Source organism: Seriola lalandi, unplaced genomic scaffold, assembly GCF_002814215.2.
Source record: "Seriola lalandi dorsalis isolate HSWRI2012SDOR001 ecotype SW California unplaced genomic scaffold, Sedor1 jcf7180002054360, whole genome shotgun sequence".
Classification (NCBI taxonomy): Eukaryota; Metazoa; Chordata; class Actinopteri; order Carangiformes; family Carangidae; genus Seriola; species Seriola lalandi.
Genome location: NW_019524913.1, coordinates 703,814 through 725,148, shown reverse-complemented (window position 1 = coordinate 725,148; position 21,335 = coordinate 703,814). Strand labels below are relative to the sequence as shown.

The window sequence follows — 21,335 nt, the reverse complement described above, 5'->3', positions numbered from 1 at the left end:
TATGCTGTTTTTATGTTCTGTTTATTCAGACAAACCTTTATTGCATTACATTGTTAAATAAGGCAGAACTGCTTTTACACAGACAAAAAAAAGTCAACTTTTAAATATCATAAAATATGACCTAAAAGCTGCTGCATACATGTTGGGATAAAACAGAACGTTTGGAAAAAATAAAATGGTTTCTATGAAGACAGCACAATGGAATGCATTCCAAAATGCACTGAGATGCTTCAGGTGAATCAGCCAATCAGAGTGCAGCCTGAGGTGAAGGGAGAGGAGGGGTTGGGTCAGGTTCAGTACAGTGTAGCACTGTCAAACCAAGATGGAAATACAGTACAACATGTACAAGAGACGTGTCCAATAAGATGCATAAGAGATTGTTTCAGTTCTTGTTGGGACATTTCCTGCAATGCAAACCCTGCTCTTCCCTTCAGGTGCTTGCAGGTCAAATACATGATGCAAGATAAAGGAGTGGCTCAGAGTGTGATGATGCTTTAGATGTCATGCGCCTGCTTTTCGATCTTTGATTTCAAGTGCTCCTTATACGCTAGGATGTCCCTATTCCACTTTGTGATGGTTTGACTCTCACACACCCAGATCTCCTGAGCCACCTGGAGGAAAGAAGAAGAAGGTTATAATGGTGCTAGCTACAGCTGGTTCACCGAAAACCATTCTTTACAACAGCTTCTAACCAAATATTCAAATGAATTCATCAAATGATAATGCGTACCTGTTGAATTAGCCTGAAGTCGTGGCTAACTAGCATCATGCCGCCGTCAAACTCGTTGACTGCTTCTGCCAATGCGTCAATGGTCTCGATATCCAGGTGATTGGTGGGCTCATCAAGGAACAACATGTGAGGGTTCTGCCAGGCCAGCCAGGCAAAACACACCCGGCACTTCTGACCATCTGACAGGTTCCTGATTGGACTGACCTTTAACAAACATTTCAGGTGTCAAGTTAGAGACTTTTGCAGACAGACAATATAAAGTAATTTCACTTTTCGTATCCTCTCGAATATCTCATTCCAACCTGCTGTTTTCCTGTCAGGCCGTAGCGACCAATGATCTTCCTCATCTCCTCCTTTTCTTTGATCTCAGGGAAACACTTCATCATGTACTCCAGGGGAGACAGGTCCAGCTCCAGCTGCTCTGTCAGATGCTGTAACATAGCACATACATAGGAGACATTTAATTTTACCAAACAAGCTACTTCACAAGAGGTCTGTCCAAGGCCTAGCGTACCCTGATTCAGATTGAACTTTAATGCACTGTAATGTTCTGGTCTACAGTTTTTTTACCTGATGATATCTGCCAATCTTGACGTGAGAATGTTTGCGGATCATGCCGTCGGTGGGCAGGAGCTACAAAGAGAAAAATAACTTCAATATTCTGAAAAACATCTGCCACTTGCTGCAGGACACTGGGGAACTGGACTGTACCAACCTCTCCCATGAGCAGCTTCAGCAGTGTGGACTTCCCCGCTCCATTGGGTCCCACCAGAGCCACTCGTGTATCCAAGTCAATACCAAACTCCAGGTCTTTGTATATATGTGGCTACAGGAAACATGAACAGATGAGTGAGACTGAGAAATACATCCATCCATCCATACAACAGTGAACAAAGCTCCATCCATGTTGCAATATTAACTAGACTCACTGTGTTGTCACTGTACTTGAAGCTCACATTCTGAACCATGATAACAGGAGGAGGAATCTTCCCACAGGGAGGAAAATAAAATGACAGAGTCTGTGGGAGACAGGGGGAAGTATTAGTATCATTAAAGTAAGTGCCCCACCCAGTGTGTCAGTTTCCAAAACCACTTTTACAAGCCTATCATTAACGTAATACATTACAGTACCTTGTCATTCACAACTCGTTCAGTCAAGCCTGATGCCACCATCTTCTGCAGTGTCTTCTCTTTGCTCTGTGCCTGTCGTGCCAGTTTGGCAGAGCCGTGACCAAACCTGGCTATGTAATTCTGGAGGAGAGGGATGTAAACAGAATATTGTCTTAATGTGTAAACAACAGCGTCATGATCGTTTGTAGAAACTTTAGAGCATGTGACTGCTTAGAACACAAAAGGAAACACTTTTAGCCTTTTTTAGTAGACTTTAACACATGATCATTTTTATTAGCAAATAACCCCCTAAACATTCCCCACATTAATGGCCTCTGTTGTGTGAAATAGCAACTCTGCATTGTTGGCGGTCTCCGATTATTCATGTTATTTATTTATTTATTTTTAAATGTATTAACTACATTATGACTCCCCACTACTTGCAGTGAAAACATTCCACCACATGGTGTCCCTCACTTACTTTCATGTGTGCTATCTGGTCCTGTTCCCAGTTGAAGCGCTTCATCTGGTTCTCTTCCAGCTCCTCCCTGGTCTTCACATACTGGTCATAGTTACCCTTAAAATAAAAATAGATTTGCATGGTCATCCAACAGGCGGTCGCGCTGACACATCATTAGTAAAAGCCAACCCCCAATATCCTTATTTAGCTTCATGAGATCACAGATGGCAGAGTCCATTCAAGATACTTCTAAGACCTTCCAAGGGATGCTCAGACTGATTTCCCTTTTGGCTGTGCTTGTTAAATTTTGCTTTACAACACCAGCTGTGGTTTCAGCCGAATATTCTTACCGTGTAGTATTTCAGTTTTCTCTGATGTAGGTGGATGATGTTGGTGCACACACCATTCAGGAAGTCTTGAGAGTGTGAGATGAGCACAAGGATTCGCTTGAACCTGACAAGAATCATCAGGTTGATTAATGCCCTTCTCCATGCATAGGTTACATATGTACATAACTGTTTGGACTATTTAAACAATGAAGTAGGGGGTGAACTTACGACTTGAGCTCCTCTTCCAACCACACACAAGCATCCAGGTCCAAGTGGTTAGTGGGCTCATCCAGCAACAGCATAAAGGGCTTGATGAACAGGGCTCTGTAAAAATAATTCATACTTTAAAAGTTGAATTTACAGAAAACTCAGCATTGTGAAATGTTCTTTCTGTATATGTAAAAACACCATTATTTCATGTTCTTATCTTGTGTTTCTACAGCTTACTAAAATGAATTAAACAAATATGTCCAAATATCGGCTACTCCTTTTCCATAGGTGTTACTTTTTATAAGTAAGCTTCCACAGTTTCACTTAGAAAAAGTCTTAATTTGACAGAAAAACATGAACATTCTGACCTAGATGAAGTTGGTACAAGAAAAAGCCCTGTCGTAAGCACATTTAGCTGCATTCGGCACAAAGTAGCTTATACACAATGTCACTGAATGGTGTAATACTAAGCCCTTTGTCTTTACCTGGCCAGAGCAACACGCATCCTCCATCCTCCACTGAAGTCCTTCAGTTTCTTCTGCTGCATAGCGGTGCTGAAACCCAAACCGTGGAGGATCCGTGAGGCTCGCATCTCTGCCTTGTCTGCATCCAGCTCCTCAAGACGCTCATACAGTTCCATCAGCTTCTCACACTCAGCTAGGAAGGAAAGGGAGACATGTTTACCATTAATGTCAATAACTACAGCAACATAAGTACATGTAAGATAGTTTTCCATGGCAGTTGAACTTATTTTTAATAGTAAAAAAGTAGTAAAATAAACAGTAAATATTTTTTCTTTGTCGCATGTCTGTTTGCTTAGGTCAGCTATACTAAAACTTAGGTCTGTGTTTCCCCTCTGTCGAATATTATTACATGGTATATTACATGTAACTCACAGTCCTCATGGGCAAGTCTCTCTGCCTCCTTCTCCAGCATAATCCTCTGTTCATCAACCTCCATAACACACATCAGAGCTGTCTTGTCGCTGGGGGCCATCTCCCGGGTCAAGTGGTAAATATCTATGTGCTCTGGAATGGGAATCTCACGATGCCCGATGGCTGACAGCAGCATGGATTTTCCTGTAAAATCAAAATAATATTACAATTACTTTTTGTGGTCTGTGACATAAAAAAAAAAAAAAAAAAAATCCAACTTCTACTTTAGGGAACTGCTAAAGATGAGCAGTGCATGACATCCTGAAGCAAATGTGGTGGAATAGTGAAGGTAGGTGCTGTTCTTTATCTTAAAAGTGTAAAGGTTCCTGCATGTAAGGGAAGACTGCACAGCCTTCTCAGTACCTACTATGCATCTATGAATGGAGATACCATTGACTAGAAAAATCCTATGCCAGGAAGAACCAGTTACCTGTGCCATTAAGTCCGATGAGGCCATAGCGTCTGCCTGAGTTGAGCTCCAGGCTGGTGTCTGCTAGCAGCTCTTGTCCATGGAAGGTGAGTGACAGGCTGCTAATGTGGACATCAGTGCTGTTGGGGTGTGAAGCGAGAACACCTGTCACGGCCCGTGCCTCCGTCTTCCGCAGCTCGAACTCATCCAGTTCCTTAGTCAAACTGGCAATACCTTTAAAACCAAAACATTGTTCACCATTTCTGCACACTTGTCAATTTAGATATGAACTTATGGACAGAATGACAGGTTCAAGTGTGGTGTAATGTCAATTTCTAACTCATAAAAAATATGTGTGTTATGCCAGTGCCAGAGTTTATCTCAGGAATGACAGTTCACCACAACCAAACCTATAATGGTCATATTTATTCAAAGATCAGTCCTCCTCTCACCATTGCTCTCTGCTCCATTACGCTGGGTCTCTGGTTGTTGTTCACCCTCCTCATTTACCTCATCAGGTTTCTTGGTACGCTGACGGGCTTTGGCAGCCTCCTTCTTCTTTGCTGCCTTCTTCTTGGCCAAGTCGGATGGCATGGTTGTGCAAAGCTATTTAGAAGTTAGAAGTAAAAAGGGAAGAAAAGACAAATATTGATCAACCATTTTACTCTCTAATATTATCATAATGTCATGAAATATATTCCTGTACCCAAATTCTCAGTTGCTCAAAGATTTTGCAGTTTTGAATTTACTTTCATATCATTTTATCAATATGAATGTATAACTAAATGACCAATCGCTTACATAAAGTGGCGTTAGGAGAAGAAAAAAGCAGCGTCAAAAATGTGCCTGTGTCAATTTACAGCTGATTTTAGGTAAGGACTAACGTTATTAGAAAAGGCCTAACACGGTCAACGGTACAGCCTGTGGCGCTCTGACGATGGTGGTGGTAATGCTAATCAAGACCGCATTTTACTTCCTTTCAGTCCCACCTGCTTGCACGTTGGGCTCTTCCCATTATACAGCCTGGTAGACCAACTGTTAGCAGCTAACGGTAGCTGATGCCGCTAACGTTAACGGTAAATTGTCACTTAAAAGTGATTACACGATCACGACACTCAGACAATAAGGTCGCTGAACTGAGCAAAACTGTCACACGTGAGAGGCAATTCATATTAATTTGGACAAACTGCCCGTTGACCGCGTTAGCCTTCTAGCTAAGCTAACAACGACAGCTAACTACAATTAACAGGCCTGAGCCGCTAAAGCTAACTTAACGCAAGGCCCAACGAGCTACGCCAAGCTCTAAAGGCAGGTAATTCAGCGGGTAATTACCGTTTTTCAAGCCCACATGTCTTTACGCAGTAACCTGATAGTATTATCAATTTGAGTCGTTGTTGTCAGTCGTCATTAATTTCTGGTTTACCTGGATAATGAGTTACTGGTCTCCGGAGCACACCGACGTCTCGTGTCCACTTTTCGCCGGGTGGATGTAGCCGCTCGCCAAACCGCCAGACGGACCATATATGGCCAAAGAGGGCGGTGAGAAAACACGAGCCCTCCCCTTCTCGTGGGACTGCAGTAAAATGTCTATTTTCTCCCATATTAGTAAAGTTTAATTCATAAATGGGTAAAATAGTGTGATAATTTTTTTTTTTATCAGTTAATAAGCCTGACAATGAAATAAAAGACAGTGGTGTGATAGGGTAGGCTGTCATCTTACCTCAGTGATAAGGTTTCTAAATGCACCTTTTTCACGTCATCATAAACATGCCTGTGGTTTACTACGTATCATTTTGGTTTACAATCTTGATCAATCTCAAATTTATTAGAAATTTACGCTACTAAAGTAAAATAACATATACTTTATAATTTGTCTTACGCACAAGTGCAGCACACAGATGCATAACAGGTGGATGCAAAATAATACAATATAGGTACATCATGTTCACGAAACAGAACACATAATTGTCATAATTGCATATTAAAAAGATTAAGACAATGAGAGATGAAAACCAGATGTGCAAAGGGAGGCAATATCCTTAAATTAAATTAGATAACCAAATTAAATTTTAAAAAAATTAGTATTGCACTCACTATCAGTTAGTATGGCATACAAACCCATATGGTTAAAACAAACAACTCTGAAAGGATTAATAAAAAGTTACACATGTTCAACTGTCCTATAGCAAAAAGAAAGAGAAGTTAATTTATAGAGGCTCAAGTCCAAGATCTCCCTGACATTTTGGGCCCATTCAGTAATCTATCCGTGTCCATCTTGTGGCCCTGGTTTTGTAGAGGTAAATCATGTTAAAATCTAGTAATAAGACCTTAATTATTTTAATTTATATTGTACTAATTTGTTGTAAAGTGTTTTTATCATTTCTAAATTGCTTTAGTTTTTTCTGCATCAAGTTATTAAGTTTACAACAAACCTCGGGCAAGGTGCTATTATTCCATCACAAGAGGCTGCAACTTTCTTTCTCGCAATTCTATTAAATGACTGATAGATTGTTGAAATGCTCATCAGGATTCCCTGAAGCCCCAGTTAGCTTTTTCAAATAATATATAGATACAGGCCTACACATACATCAACAGCATACACGCTCCTATAAATGTGTTATTATCTAGTTATAGTCTTGGGTGTTGTGTTTTTAAGCGGTTGTTATCGCACAGGCAGGTCCCTTGAGTCAGTCAGAGGTGATGCTGCAGCTGCATAGGCTCAGTCAGTGATGATGAGGGTGCAAACGACGTGAGAGGGACGTTATTTCTACTCTGTGCATGTGGCACTCAATTTTTGAGGAAGTAAAGAAACTGAAGAACATGGACGACATACGTATGCGTCCGCTGGATGGCTTTTTACCTACATCAACGATCAAAAGTGGGATTTATGCCGTCAAATCAGTGTTGGTGGAGATGGATCGAGAAGCGACATATCTGCACTAAAACAACGGACGCGATGCTAGCATGCTAGCTTGGTCTTTGATGTTTGTTTGTCCCGACACATAGCGTTACTGTTGTACTTTTGGGGTTATAATTTCAGATGAGACGATCAAAAACTTAACGTTCCTCTCGCTTTCGATTTGTTTTTATTACTGACTAATTAGATTTGCGTAAACTCAGACGGTCGACCTTACCAGGTGACATCGCGTCTTACTACATTAGTTAGCTCACTTTAGAAGTGGCTGTTAGCGTTAACGCTAGTCAAAATTAGTTTAGCTAATTAACATAGCGTTAGCTCAAAAGGCAATGTCTCCAAAAGGTAGTCATACACAGTTTACATAACAGTGACGAACATAACCAGCTTGGTTTGTGAGACAGCAGTGAAGTCGCATTAAACGTTATGTGTGTTAGGCTATTTGCAATTAATTGTTCTTTCAAAGGGACAAACTAGCTTAAACCGATAATTTAGCATCACGTTTACAATTTGCTATCTTCAAAGATGAGGCTAAAGATAAAACAGTAGGTGTTTTAAATTGATTGCGCTAGGTAGCAACGCTTTAAATATACTCTTTACTTGATCAAAACTCAATGACGACTGTCTCACCGGATGAGACTAAGGAAAGAGACACTATGTGACGTTTAAGGCAATTTTCTGTCACGGACAACAAGTCAGTTTCTCCTAACATAAGCTAATTTTTGACTAAAATGTGCTAAATTGGGGCAGAAAACTTGGCACATCTTCAAATGCTCTGCTCAGAGTAGGTGGTAAATCTTTCCAGAACAGCATCATTAAGTGTAGCTTATAACTACCAGATATGCGTCTTTCCTCGTTTTTGGCCCTGTTCAGGCCTGCTTTACCCCTTATCCTCGGGCTGTCTCTAGGATGCAGTCTGAGTCTTTTGATGGTGTCCTGGACTCAAGGGGATACCGATGACTCCTGCAGGGACGAACTGGGCAATGGGAGGCTTTTCCTGGGCAGAGGAGATGCCCAGAGAGGCTCAAGAGATGGAGCTGGAGATGAAGACTTCCAGCCACGTATAGTGCCCTATCACAAAGACCCAAACAAGCCACACAAGAAAGTCCTCAGGTGAGAGTAGAAATCATGTCTTTGTCACCATTTCCAGGTTGCACGCAAATGTGCACAGCCATGATCTCTATTCAAGCATATTGAGGGGAAAAAGAAGAAGAAAAGAAAAAAAGGGCAAGAGCTGTGAAAGTCTGTGTCGGACTGACTTTTTTCCAACATATTTAAAGAGCAGTCTGTTAAAGAAGTGCTGCATCATGTTAGTTTATATCTTACCATACTTGGTAATTGGAGAAATTGGAGAAGATTTAATTCTGTGAGGTTTATATTTGTGTATCTCCTTTTAAAATGCTTAAATTTAAATCTCTTCTGCAATAATGTAAATGACCAGACTGGGATACACAGTATAGCGACCTTGTAGATTAGAGGTTACATTATTGAAATCTGTTTGTACAAATGTACAGTTGTTCAGATGTGAAAGAGGGGATTTATTCATCCACAAATGTGAAAGATTTTGTCATCCTTCTTATGTCTTAATTGAAATCCCACAGTTATTGTTGAATGGATAAAAAAATTGTCTTTGAATAGTTTTAGAAGCTGATGTTTGAGTCTGTTGCAAACTATATTTCTTGTGATGGGCACAGGAGGTGTCACGTCACCTTTACTCTGTTTGTACTTAGATTTTCAGATTTTTGTGTCTTTGTCCACCTCTCCAGAACTCGATATATCCACACTGAACTGGGCATCAGAGAGCGACTGCTGGTGGGTGTACTGAGCTCTCGGGCCACCCTGAACACGCTGGCCGTGGCGGTGAACCGCACAGTTGCCCACCACTTCCACCGCACTTTTTTCTTCACAGGCTTGCGTAGCCCCAAGGTGCCTCACGGCATGACTGTAATTGCCCACGGTGACGACCGGCCAGTGTGGCTGATGTACGAGACAGTGCGTCACCTCCACCAGCACTATGGCTCAGACTACGACTGGTTCTTCTTAGCCCAGGATGACACATACATGCAGGCAGATCGTCTGTCTGAGCTGGTCGGCCACCTCAGTGCAGGTCAGGACCTGTATATGGGCAGGGCGGAGGAGTTCATTGGTGGAGAGGAGAAGGCACGCTACTGCCACGGGGGTTACGGCTATCTGCTGTCTCGCAGTCTGCTGGCCCGTCTGCAACCCCATCTTGACACTTGCCGTAATGACATCCTCAGTGTGAGACCTGATGAGTGGCTGGGTCGCTGCATTATTGACTACCTGGGTCTAAGCTGTGTGGAGGTGCACCAGGTAAACGGACTTATACATGGGTATCAATAGAAATGTGCATGGAAATTATTAAAAAAAAAAAGAAGAAGAGAAGTTTAATGTGTTTCACAGTTTCATTGGCAGAATATCCATTCTAACACTTATTTTTCTTTGTCAATATTTGTGCGGCTCACAGGAGATGACCTATCGCTACTTCGAACTCGGGAAAAACGCTGATCCAGAGCGTGAAGACAGCATGCAGTTCAAAAATGCCTTCACAGTCCATCCTGTATCAGAACCAAATCTCATGTACCGCCTACACAAACGCTTCAGCCAGATCGAGTTGGAATGGACTTACCAACAGATCCAACAGCTCCAGGTTTGTAGTACTTTACAGTACTTTTTCACATGTAGAAAACAACTTATCTGGTGAGAGTACAGCTAGTTAGCTGCCAAAGTGATACGTTCTGTGTATACACTTTGTTCTGCTCACTACCACACCCACATTTTGAACCAATACTGAAATTCCTTACTGATACAATATTTAAACATGGCTGAAAGCCAAGATAAGGGGTAAGGTGTGTTACTGGGACATGAAATGTTACATTCCAGTTTCATCTGATGAATATGATGTGCATGAGAAGCCTTACTATGTGGTTAAACTAGCTGCTAATGATAGATAATTGGGCTGTGTTGACTTGACTTAAAATATACCTTACACCACAGAGCAATCAAATGTGATGTTTACGTAGTGTAGATGTAGCATGTTTCATTTCAATCTCTCTTCTTCTTTAGCTTTGATAGTACATTTGACAAATTTGTGTGTACTCATTAGATGCAGATCAGTAACCTGAGTGACCTGACACCAGAGGGTAAAGCTGGAGTCACGTGGCCTATAGGAATCAACCATCCCTTCAAACCAAAAACCCGTTTTGAGGTTATAAACTGGGAGTACTTTACAGAAGAGCATATTTACTCGTGCGTTGACAGCTCTCCAAAGTGTGAAATAAGAGGAGCGGACCGCGCCGATGTTAATGCAGTTCTGGAGATTGCAGTGGAGCGTCTAAATGAACGTTACCAGCCCCAGCTGCGCTTCCGCAAACGCCGTCTACTTAATGGGTACCGGCGCTTTGATCCTACACGTGGTATGGAGTACATGCTGGACCTCGCCCTGGAGGCCTACACCCAGAAAGGCCACAGTCAAGTCATTATAAAACGGGTCAACCTGTTGCGACCTCTCAGTGCCGTTGAGATTATCCCCATGCCTTATGTGACAGAGGCTACACGGGTGCAGGTCATCCTACCTGTCACTGCCCAGGATCAGGATTATGTCAGTAACTTCCTGGACATGTATGTGATGAACACTCTTGATACCCATGATAATGTTTTACTCACGTTCTTGTTTATATATGATCCGTTTGATGCGCAGCGAGTCAGCCAGACTGACGTGTTTGCTGGCATCAAGGCCATGATCGGGGAGGTGGAGAAACGCTACGGTGACGTGAAGATTCCCTGGATCAGCGTGAAGACGGAGGTGCCTTCACAGGTCAAGCTGATGGACATCATCTCTAAGAAGCATCCAGTGGACACGCTGTTTTTCCTGTCCAGCGTGTGGACAGAAATCAACGCCGACTTCCTGAACCGCTGCAGGATGAATGCCATCAGCAACTGGCAAGTCTTCTTCCCCATCCACTTCCAAGAGTACAGCCCTGCTGTCGTCTACCGCGACCAGCAGCCCTCCGCGGCCTCCTCTTCTTTTGCCTCTGAGTCGCTGCGAGACGGCCACTTTGACCGCCACGTCTTTGATGAGGCTTGCTTTTACAACGCGGATTACATGACCGCGCGGACCAAGATGGCTGCTGACATCTTGGACAACGAGGAGCTGCTGGAAAGCATGGACGTGTACGACATATTTGTTCGCTACTCAGGCTTACACGTATTCAGAGCTGTAGAGCCGGCGCTTATTCAGAAATACGTACGGCGAGCGTGCAACCCACGGTTCAGCGAGGATATCTACCACCGCTGTGTACTCAGCAACCTGGAGGGCCTGGGGTCACGCTCACATCTAGCCATGGCGCTTTTTGAGCAAGAGCAGGCCAACAGCACCTAGACGTCATCTGGATCACTGGGATGACGTGCTACTTTGAGAGTGTTGAGGCCTCATAGTTACAGCCTGGACGCAGAATAATGTGAATTGTAATATGGTATTTTTATGACCCATACACTGAAATTCTCACACTTGTATTTGGCAGAAAGAGATAAAGATCGGCTGGAAAAAACCAGCAACGTCTTGTGCGCGGACACATCGACAGAGCTGGTGAAGCTCAAACTTGTATCCTACAGCTGAAAATCTCTTCTGAATTATGCGTCTGTGTGTTTGAATCTGTCATGTCTAGACGAATCATGAGTCATGAAAGTGTCTTCTCGCACAGCTCCCTGGACGTGGACTACAGACATTCACAGAATATAGATGAGCTGTTGTATTCCTGCGGGTGACGTATTTTTACAGGAGCTGAGGGACAATATTTATACTCCATTAAATATATGAACTTCTGTCGTGAAATAATAAATGAACAAAAGCCTTCATTGTTAAGAATGAATTGAGGAAAAAAAAACTTGAGCCATAAGTCTTCCTTTGTGAAGATATTTAAAATAATACTGGAACAAGCCGGGGCCAGTGGCTGCCTTTACTTAAAAAATATCTTCTGTTTTTTTAAGAGATATTAAAGAACGATATTTCTGCTGTGAGTCGTTTCTTCATTCATGCGGCTGAGAGTGTGTGTGGTTTCAGTCTCATTAAACAGAAAGACAACTGTTTATAGGATCTGTATGCAGCATGCTTGGACAGTTATTCCTGGAGGTATATGTTATCTGCTTGGCAGAGCTGAAAAAAAGGGCAATATGGCAGAAAAATCTTGCGGTCGCTGGTCATGGTGTTCTCATATTCAGAATAATGCATCTTGTAGTCTTCCCAGTTTGCCTAAAAGCTTTACTGCAGCGCCCGAAGGCAGTGAACAGTTTGTTCCAAAGCAGCCCGCCCCGCCTCGTCTCCTCACATCAAGTCAGTATTTCTCCACCCCTGCCTGGGCCTCCCTTGGTTTTGGCGAGTATTCTGTACACATATGTCTTTAGGGAGAGAAGTGAACTCAGTGCCCAGTGGGAGGGTCGTGTCTACCTAGCCAAGGTCCGCCGTGGTGTGGGTTGTTAACCTTCACAGCGAGATGGTTGAACATGCTGAATGGCTCACTTCACACAGCCTCCTCCTCCTCCTCCTCTCTGAAGGGGTGAGACGATCGCGCTGAGGCCCCCCTAACCTCCCCCCACCCACCAAACTTCTTCATGTGAGAGGTTGTCGGCTGAGGAGAATAGTGGAGCAGCGGAGTGAAAGAGGCTCTTTCTGAGGTTGGGAGCATGACTGCAGCCGGCAGTACAGCACTGCTGCAGTTCACAGTGGAAAGGCCTCCACCTGCTTCCTTGTGGTGAGGTCAGTGAACAATAAAATGCCTGTCTGCCACCTCTGACAAACGCCTCACTCATGCAGGAGATTTAACCCACCAATGAGCTTGAGTGCAAAATCAGCACTCTTTTAAAAAAAAGGCTAATTTAGCAGAGTGCACAATTATTTGCATAATTAGATCATGCAATTCAAAAGCTACATAGTGACATTGCTTCATAAGGGCACATTTTGTCCTTTGGTTGGACTCCCTGTGATGAAGTGTTGGAGCAGACAGGTCAGAGACACGGTTTAACGACTGGGGGGAACTACATGAACTACATGAACCCTTTCTCGACGCCCGTACATCCAGGCAGTTCAGAGAGTCTGTAACTAACATGCCACAGTATTAAGTTATATCTTTAACAATAATATAACTAAATAAAAGTCCAACTTTAATGTTAACATCCGTCTCCTGTGATACCGTAGGGATTCCATTTAAAGCCAAAAATAAAGACAAGATTCAACATGCGTAGTTAACGTTTTAGGGAAACACATCTCCATTAGCTTTAAGATTTTTATGTTCATCCATAAGTTATTTACTACTACTGTATACACTCAAGTAAGATTAAGAAGAGCTGTTCTGGAGTAGTAGTTTGAGCTCTTTAACACACTAGTTTGTGCAACTACACATGATAAACGGAGTAACACATTTTGGCCAAAGAAAATAACCCTAACCCAAAAAATATGAAGAAAAAAAAGCTTAATCCTGAGAGATTTTCTTTGAAAAATTTCTCATCAAATATAAATTTGTGTTTACTGCAGCAGTACACACTGCATTATTTATAAAATCATATTCGGTATGCAGTAAAAAAAAACAAAAAAAAAAACAATTCCCTTTTTGAGATTTGCGTCTTCATACATTGATAAATGCAGCTCATTACATTTTGCTATACTGTGACCTTTTGATGTGGAGATAAAGGGCACTCACCCGCCTAATGCCTCACCTTAACCCCCATAACATTTACTGTAAGTATATGTGCGTGTGTGTGTGTGTGTGTGTGTGTGTGTATTTCTACAAAATCATCACTTCAAAATAAAAATTACAACTGTCACTATCTCATCAACAGCAGATTTTAAATCCCAGTGACATTGAAGTTGTATTTCTGCAGCTTTAATTTCAGTTTCTTCCAAACGTGTCACACATAACATCTTATCATTTAGTTGAGCTCTTGAGTTAAATGAGTTGCATTTCCCTGTTACTATATGTAGCTTTGAGAAGGTCAATTCAATACAGTGCATTAATATGCAAATTTTTGCAGCAAAGCACGTCATGTTCTCACAGAGGGGGTGAAGTTTGTATAATCTGTTGTTGTGTGCACAGGAAGGCGTCTACACATAAACATGGCAGTGAGTCATGAAAGCGAGAAAAAGACACTTTAGATATCATGGCATTTACAAACTTTGGCAAGCGCTTCTTTATTTACATCCAGGCTGTCTCGCAATGTCACAGCTGTTTTCCCTTTTTTTTTCTCTTCTTGTAGAATGTAATCACCAAACAAGTTTTGCTCTTTACAGATATACAGTATTATGTATACTATAATCTTCCTGTCGGTGACCCTCTGACAACAGTGTAAACAGAGAGAAAGAGCAGTTCCCGCTCTTCAGAAACACATGCAGGGAGTTGGGAGAAACATGTCGACTGTATGCCAAGGTTTAGTAACAGGAGACACAGTAATCTGTCAACATTTTGTCAGATCAGATACTCTGGTACTGTTCTGCTCTCAGCTGAGGTCACCCCGGAGTTGCAGCTTCTCGTTTCCTCCACAAGAGGGTGATAGTGACTCAGTGACAACAAGGTGAATGCCCTGGCGATACAAAGAAAAATCACTCTGGGTCAAACACAGGACTAAGATACTACCAGTGACTACTGTTTCTCCTCTAATGAGTGCAGTTAATATAACTTAGTCCTAGTAACAAAAACACAGTTCAGAAAAATCACACCTACAGTTAGTTGCTGGTAGGGCATATCATTTTTGGCAAAAAAGTTTCCAGAAGGCATTTCAACAAATGTGATGAGTCCTTTGCTCTTCACACTGACCGCTATGCTAGCTTTTTATATGTACACATACTGTCTCTTCAGATGTATTAATTAATGTCCATGGAGCATGCATAGGTCATCGTGAAATCATCCAATCACTTATTGTGTATGCTGGGATAACAAAGAGGGTCTCACCCATGACGAAGAGAGTCCCGACAAAAAGTTACAGCACAGTGCAAAGAAACCCAGAAAAGGTTCCAGCTAGAAACTGACTGCTGGGGAAAAAATTCCTCCATCTGACAATACAACATATACATACAAGTCAAGTGTCATTAATAATAATTAAAAAAAAAAAAAAAAGTGTAAAATGAGATCGGTGCAGATTATATCATGTGTTACAGCTACTGAGATTGAAAGTGAGGGAGGTCGTTCTTTGTTGCAGCTTCTAGCTCCCACGATAGATACGAGATGGACCGAAAATAAACCACCCCAACCCAAGATAGTACACAGAGGAACACTAACATTCCTCCTCTACTAATTCAAAACTCATGGAGCTCCCATACTGCACCATGTAACTCACCCACCCCCTACCCATAACCCCCCTCCCCCCCAAAACAAACACACACAAATAGTCTGTTGTATACTGTACAGTTGGCCCTCTTAAGGGGGAAAACATATTTACATTCACATCTCTAGAAAAGAAAAAAACTTTTTCTTCTTCATGTAACATAAAAAGTGTAGAAATGGACAAAGCTCTCAAAACCTGGGCTTAAGTGTTTATTGCAATAATGGTTTTTAGAGTTTGTTTAGGAGAACTTGAGGCCCAATTGCCTACAAAGGAAAACATTTGGGAGTAAATTCTCTCTCAAACTACTTAAATTGTTTGGATTTGTTAAACCTGCCAAAAAAAGACATTTTTGCAATTTCTATTAAACCCAGATGAGGATTTTTGACCCATTTCTGTTTCAGTGATCATGTTCTCTTCTTCTTGTTGCAACCTTTGGTAACACCTTCAAAACATTAACTGGCAAAATACTACACAAGGAAGAGGCAGTGAGTGACTGATGAAACAAATCAGTCAGCAAGTCTCAACATGTACCGGCATATTTGTCATTTTGCTATGATTAAGGGAAGGAAAGCTATCGTTACGACTCTCAATACTTGTTTTCTCCTTCATTAAAACACTATTCTTGCTATAAACAGACAAGGAGCTGTTGATGATAACACTTCAGTTCAGTTAACTTAGCTAATACTGTTGTAGGAATTACTGTAAAAAGAAAAATCAATTTACTGGCGAATAAGAATAAGTGAGACACACTGGCAGTTGTCCAATTGATCCACTCAAACCTGAAAATGAATGAAATCTACACCTCAGGTTTATAGATAGCGTCGATTCCCTGCAAGCACCCAATGTGTCACACTGTAATCTCAATTTTGCTGGTGTAATTAATCAGTCCTTCAAAAACACTCTCCTAATTAGAACAAATGAAAACACACACACAATCACACTTACAATCATGCCTCCCAAAAAAAAAAAAAAAAAAAAAAATCTGTTTTAAAAAGAGTTGGAAAACATAAAACATGAACGCGTATCCAGACCACATGAGGACTGACTGTGTCGGACACAACAGCAGACTCTTTGAGATGAGTATCCAAAAAAACAGTTGAGAGTTTGTCTTGATGTGGAGAGAAGGGGGACTGCTAGTGACTTATTTACAAAGCAGAGAGCAGTGATGAAAAGGGAAGTGAGTCTGAGGATGTTTGTGGTCCGAGGGGTCGGCCTCTGAGGGACAACCACGCATCTGAATATATACGATAGGCGACGGGTGACCTCACAGTCTGGCACAAAACGGAACGAATACGCAGTGGATGCATATGTGCATTGAGATCTGGCTTCCGAACATGCACATCGCTGCTGTCTTGTGAAAACCTCCTCACTCTAATTTCAAATTTCCTTTCAAAACATTGGACAAACCTCAGAAATGTCATTGCTATCACAAAGACAAAAGCTGTTTTTTTTTTTTTTTGTAAGTTACCAACATTTTTAGAGGTATTAGGTTTCAGCAGACTACAGCGAAGGCCTCACACACATTCAAACACACACACACACACACGCGGCTCTGAAATCAGATGCAGAGATTCAGGAGAGCCTCAGTTTAGGTGTTGCGGACAGCTAAGGCCTGTTCCAGCTCCTGTCTCCTCTGCTGGATCTGTTGGGGGGAGGGGTGGGAAATAAAAACATGAATATATCATCTAAGCATCAAGAGTCAGAACACCAGGAGGTTTTAGTCTGAGTGCAAAAGACGCTGAGGTGCCGTTTCCTCACCTTGCAGTAGAAATAGCGGCTGACGGCCTCCTGGGACCAAGGCTCATGGTAAAACGCCGCCCTCCTCTCCTCTTCAGGGTTCCCCACCACGTCCGTCATTAACTACAGCCAGGGAGAAGGTACAAGCATTAATGTTAACCATCAATAATATTATAGCTGATAAACATGGACTGAATACCATGTTGTGGGCGGATACAGTTTTTGACAGTAATTCTTTTTGAATGTCATTGCCCATCTCTATCTTCATTCCCTGTCATCTCTCTACTTTCCCTTATAGATGTATCTTTATTGATACATCTATTTCATTGGTTTCATTGGTTTACATTTTTATAAGCCATCCATATTGTCTTTTCCACCCCAACATTTAGAATATATTCTAAATAATAGTAGCAATGTGTTGTTTCATTGGGAATTGAAGTCACAGGAGGCGTGACAGTGTGTGCGCGTGCATGTAAATAGAAATAGTAGTGTCGAACCTTGAGGTCTCGGCTCTGGGATTTGAGCCAGTCCTGGATGTAGCCCTTGGGATCTCTGGAGAAGCTGAGCATGAAGTCCCTCTGGATCTTCAGCTGGTTGATGGACTCGATGGTCTCATGGATCTGAAAGAGGAACAGTAACATAACTGCACGTCAAGAAAAAACGCAAATCACAGTGCTTCCTTTTTTTTCATATAGCTGTAACAAAAACAAAAAAAAAGATACAACTGCGACAACTAAAACTAAATTATAAACTAATTGATATATCCTGATAAAAATATCCAAATTAGACACAGTGTAGAAGACCTGATTCTGAATCAACTCTCAGAACTAAAATCTTCAAACTATGTATTTACAAACAGCAAATACGCAACTCCTCAGGATGTAAACATAGAAGAACTGGTGAATATAGATGTTCTTAACCTTTCAACACAGGCAGTTCCGAAATGCCTTAATTAATTTTCAAATACACAGGCACATGACATTTACCCTGATGAAGATCTAGTGGCCTAAAGCTTGGTTTTATCAACAGCTTTTCTCCGTATTTGACTTTTATCGTATGCATGTATATGTCGTATACATGAGTATGCAGATGTTATAGTCGAAAGTAAAGGTAAATGCAATGGAAAAGTGTGTCACAGAAACAGGTAAAATTAGCCTCTCAAGTGAATGTTTTTCTGAACTACTTATTTGTCCCACCCTTCCTTCCTGCTCGCCCACAGCGACCTGCTGTTGACAAAAATGTCAGCTGAAAAGTTAAATGTGTGTCTCAGTCAAACATTAATAGGTCCTACATTTAAAACAGGGTGTGAAATCCATTGTAAGCAAACTACTGCAATAAAATAAAAGCTCCTGTTAAAAATGTGTGCAATAAAAATGGCTGCTCCCATGAGGCAGCTTACTTATCACCTCAGCGTGACATACAACATCAAAGTAAGATAAAATCAATTCGGAGTGTGTGTTTTGTGACGCTGGTGATCTCACCTTGTTGTCGAGTGAGGCGATTTCCTGCTGGTTGGCGGTGGAGAGGAGGAAGCTGCTCATCTGACTCTTCAGGGGGTCTTCCACCTCCACGTCGATGTCGTAGCAGGCCGTCTTCTTCTGGTCGTTGGGGTCCACGCTGACAGGGAGCAGGGATGAAAAAGAAATGTACAGAAAAGAAGAAGATGAGTAATAAATCAAAAGTGTAGGGATGAAATGTAAAAAATGTATTTATGCAGAAATAGCAGACGAGAAAATCATTACAGAACCTGAAAAGAAACATTTCAATAAATCTTTGAAACACGATTACTGATCCATGAAACCCTCACGCCTTTTGTTCCCTATAATTACATAGTGAACAATAACAGTCCTGCATGTTATTAACTTTCTGTTACAAACTTGCAAAAACATTTATTAGGTTTTGACAGTATAGTCAGACTCTTTATGGGGTCAAGTGGCTCATTTGTGGTGTGGTATTGGTTTATTTAATTTTATTTTGGTCTTAAAATTCATTTTTATGTTTAGCAATAAAGATAATTTAGAAAAACATAAAAAGAAAAATATGATATTTTTGTCTATTAAAAAAAAGTGAAGAAACATTTTCAAAGTCTTAAGGTCGCTCTAAGAAAACAAAATTCCATGGTTTAACATTTATAGCTCTTTAAATTAAAGCAGTTTTTTCTACAATGCGAGGATAAAAGGTCTCCCCCAAAAACATCATAAATACAGTGTGATAAAAGAGAACGCCACAATCAATTCATGGGAACATGAGCAAGACATACAATAAAAAAAACTTTTCTTTATAAATATTTCTTCATACTTATGTCATCTGTCTATGTTGTTTGTCTTAGCAAGGCCACCGTAGAAAAGAGTTTTTTCATCTCAACGAGGTTTTCCTGGTTAGATGAGGTACATACACAGTAAAACGGGAATCTACCTGATAACATGGTTGATGACGATGGGGTCTGGGGGCAGGAGCAGGTTGGTGAGACGCTGAGGAATCTCAGAGAACTTCAGCCGTGGGCAATCAAAAATCTGTAGAGAAATGTGAGAATGAAAACTGATTTGTTGGATTTTACTAAAACTTTTGATGCATGTTTTCTACGTGGTGTTTTTTAAGGGCATAAAACATATTCGAAAAAAATCTAGAGCACATTATATTGCATGCAATTGGAATTGCAAAGGGTTAATTGGCTAATAAAGTGGAACTTGTGTCATGTGTCATTTGTAAACTGCCGTGGTCAGACATTTTTCATATTGCTCTTGTAAGTAAAATCATATTTCCAGCAACACTGATATGAATATTTATGCAACTACAGTGTGATTCGTCGCACGCTGTGAGTCCCACACCTGTTGGAAGTACTTGTCACAGTTGATGTATTCCTTGTCATGGGAGTCCTGCAGCTTGTTGGTCTTGACATACTGCCAGAGGGCCTGGATGATGCAGGAGCGAGTCTGAGTGTGAATACCAAGCAGGCGTGCCAGGCGAGGGTCCAGCTTAAACTGGGGAGGCTGCGGAGACGATATAATTGCATTTCAACACTTTTTTTTACAACCGCCTACCTCAGAGCCTTTACATCAGCTCCATCACACCTGAAACCCTTATCATGTTTCCCCCAGCTTGGAAACGTCTGTCAGGTTCAAAAATGGAGTCTTAAATGCACTATAGCGTTTCTGTGGAGCTGCAGTTATCAGTGACACGAGGCCTGCAGGTTGTCACTACAACAGTTGATTTCATTGCATGGATTAGTCACACAGTTGTAACAGAGGAGAATCTATTTCTGGACAGTGCTGGGAGACTGTGTGGCGCCCTCACCTGGTAGTCCAGCATCAGCAGCAGAGTGCAGCGCACGCTCACGTCCCCTGGCCTCTTCACCTGGAAGCCGTCCGTCTCCTGGGTGGTGGGCGTGCGGTGCCACTGAAAAAGTTAACACAAAACACCACATATTGACGACGCAACTCAAACTGGGCTGTTTTGTTCAAAATGAATGGTCGGAATTTCATTTGTTTCACACTTCATTATCGGTTTCTTTCACACTTTATTCATCTGAGTGGTTTATCAATTCCTGCTTCAAAGGCCCTGAAAACATGTTTTCTCAGTCAGCTTCTTACTATAAGCGATGGAATCTGAAAAGAACACACAGTTTTCTGCCAAAATTACAACAGTTTTCTTTATTTCATATGAGAGATAATTGTATTTGTGTTTTTGTCCTTGCTTTTTGAAGTGGGCAGGTCTTGGTCAGTAAAAGGTGATGTAACATATTACCTGTACCAATAAGAGTTTGAATCAAAATATGATGACAGCTGTGTATTATCTGCTCATGTGGCCAGCACATCAAACCATACCCACATATGAAGAGGAGTTGGTCGGTCCGTCCACAACTTTGTCCAGTGTCAAATGTCTTAAAGGAGCTACTTGAAAGTTGCTACATAGCCAACGTTAGTATAAACAGCTGTTTACTTACCAGTAGTAAGCAAACTACTTATTCAGGGCAGACGGGACGCTACAGTGACTCAGTATCATAAAGTGAGGAGATGGTGCGGCTGGACTGGGGTTAGGTGGTTGGCATACTAATGTCAGAAGAAAAAAAAGAAGTGATGGAAATAGAGGTAAAACAAGAGAGTTGCTTTCCGCTGCTAGATAAAGCTTTTGGTGAGTAAGGGAATGAAGTTTGATGCTGAACTTGCAACA

General features: G+C 41.5%; 3 protein-coding genes across 7 annotated transcripts in view; 1 reads left to right on the top strand and 2 right to left on the bottom strand.

Moving 5' to 3' along the window:
* Positions 1-2: 2 nt before the first annotated feature.
* Positions 3-5,711, bottom strand: abcf2b (ATP-binding cassette, sub-family F (GCN20), member 2b). The gene is made up of 15 exons (XM_023408318.2): positions 5,607-5,711; positions 4,636-4,789; positions 4,205-4,417; positions 3,736-3,918; positions 3,325-3,496; positions 2,858-2,953; positions 2,651-2,753; positions 2,322-2,417; positions 1,862-1,981; positions 1,660-1,749; positions 1,446-1,556; positions 1,301-1,363; positions 1,033-1,161; positions 731-934; positions 3-611 (listed from the first exon to the last, which is right to left on the bottom strand). The coding sequence occupies exons 2-15, from the start codon at positions 4,775-4,777 to the stop codon at positions 495-497; spliced, it is 1,839 nt and encodes a 612-aa protein (XP_023264086.1). The 5' UTR covers positions 4,778-4,789; positions 5,607-5,711; the 3' UTR covers positions 3-494.
* A 1,194-nt stretch (positions 5,712-6,905) lies between these two features.
* chpf2 (chondroitin polymerizing factor 2) lies at positions 6,906-12,134 on the top strand. Its single transcript, XM_023408375.2, has 4 exons — positions 6,906-8,210; positions 8,864-9,428; positions 9,583-9,765; positions 10,222-12,134. Exons 1-4 carry the CDS (start codon positions 7,939-7,941, stop codon positions 11,494-11,496), a joined length of 2,295 nt encoding a protein of 764 aa, XP_023264143.1. The 5' UTR covers positions 6,906-7,938; the 3' UTR covers positions 11,497-12,134.
* Positions 12,135-14,268: 2,134 nt separating this feature from the next.
* Positions 14,269-21,335, bottom strand: part of smarcd3b (SWI/SNF related BAF chromatin remodeling complex subunit D3b) — a 40,235-nt gene continuing 33,168 nt past the window's right edge. For all 5 annotated transcript variants that reach the window (XM_023408378.2, XM_023408376.1, XM_023408377.1 and 2 more), the window contains 7 exons: positions 20,460-20,561; positions 19,994-20,155; positions 19,581-19,678; positions 18,647-18,782; positions 17,663-17,785; positions 17,187-17,288; positions 14,269-17,070 (listed from right to left, as the gene is read on the bottom strand). In XM_023408378.2, coding sequence (XP_023264146.1) covers positions 17,017-17,070; positions 17,187-17,288; positions 17,663-17,785; positions 18,647-18,782; positions 19,581-19,678; positions 19,994-20,155; positions 20,460-20,561 — 777 coding nt within the window. In that variant the 3' untranslated portion in view covers positions 14,269-17,016. The remainder of the gene's footprint in view (positions 17,071-17,186; positions 17,289-17,662; positions 17,786-18,646; positions 18,783-19,580; positions 19,679-19,993; positions 20,156-20,459; positions 20,562-21,335) is intronic.

Coding starts and splice junctions, on each gene's coding strand:
- abcf2b (XM_023408318.2), bottom strand. CDS start 4,777: ATGCCATCCGACTTGGCCAAGAAGAAGGCAGCAAAGAAGAAGGAGGCT. Junction 2,954..3,324: donor ATGCGTGTTGCTCTGGCCAG/GTAAAGACAAAG, acceptor TTATTTTTACAG/AGCCCTGTTCATCAAGCCCT. Junction 612..730: donor ACTTCAGGCTAATTCAACAG/GTACGCATTATC, acceptor TCTTTCCTCCAG/GTGGCTCAGGAGATCTGGGT.
- chpf2 (XM_023408375.2), top strand. CDS start 7,939: ATGCGTCTTTCCTCGTTTTTGGCCCTGTTCAGGCCTGCTTTACCCCTT. Junction 8,211..8,863: donor CCACACAAGAAAGTCCTCAG/GTGAGAGTAGAA, acceptor CCACCTCTCCAG/AACTCGATATATCCACACTG. Junction 9,429..9,582: donor GCTGTGTGGAGGTGCACCAG/GTAAACGGACTT, acceptor TGCGGCTCACAG/GAGATGACCTATCGCTACTT.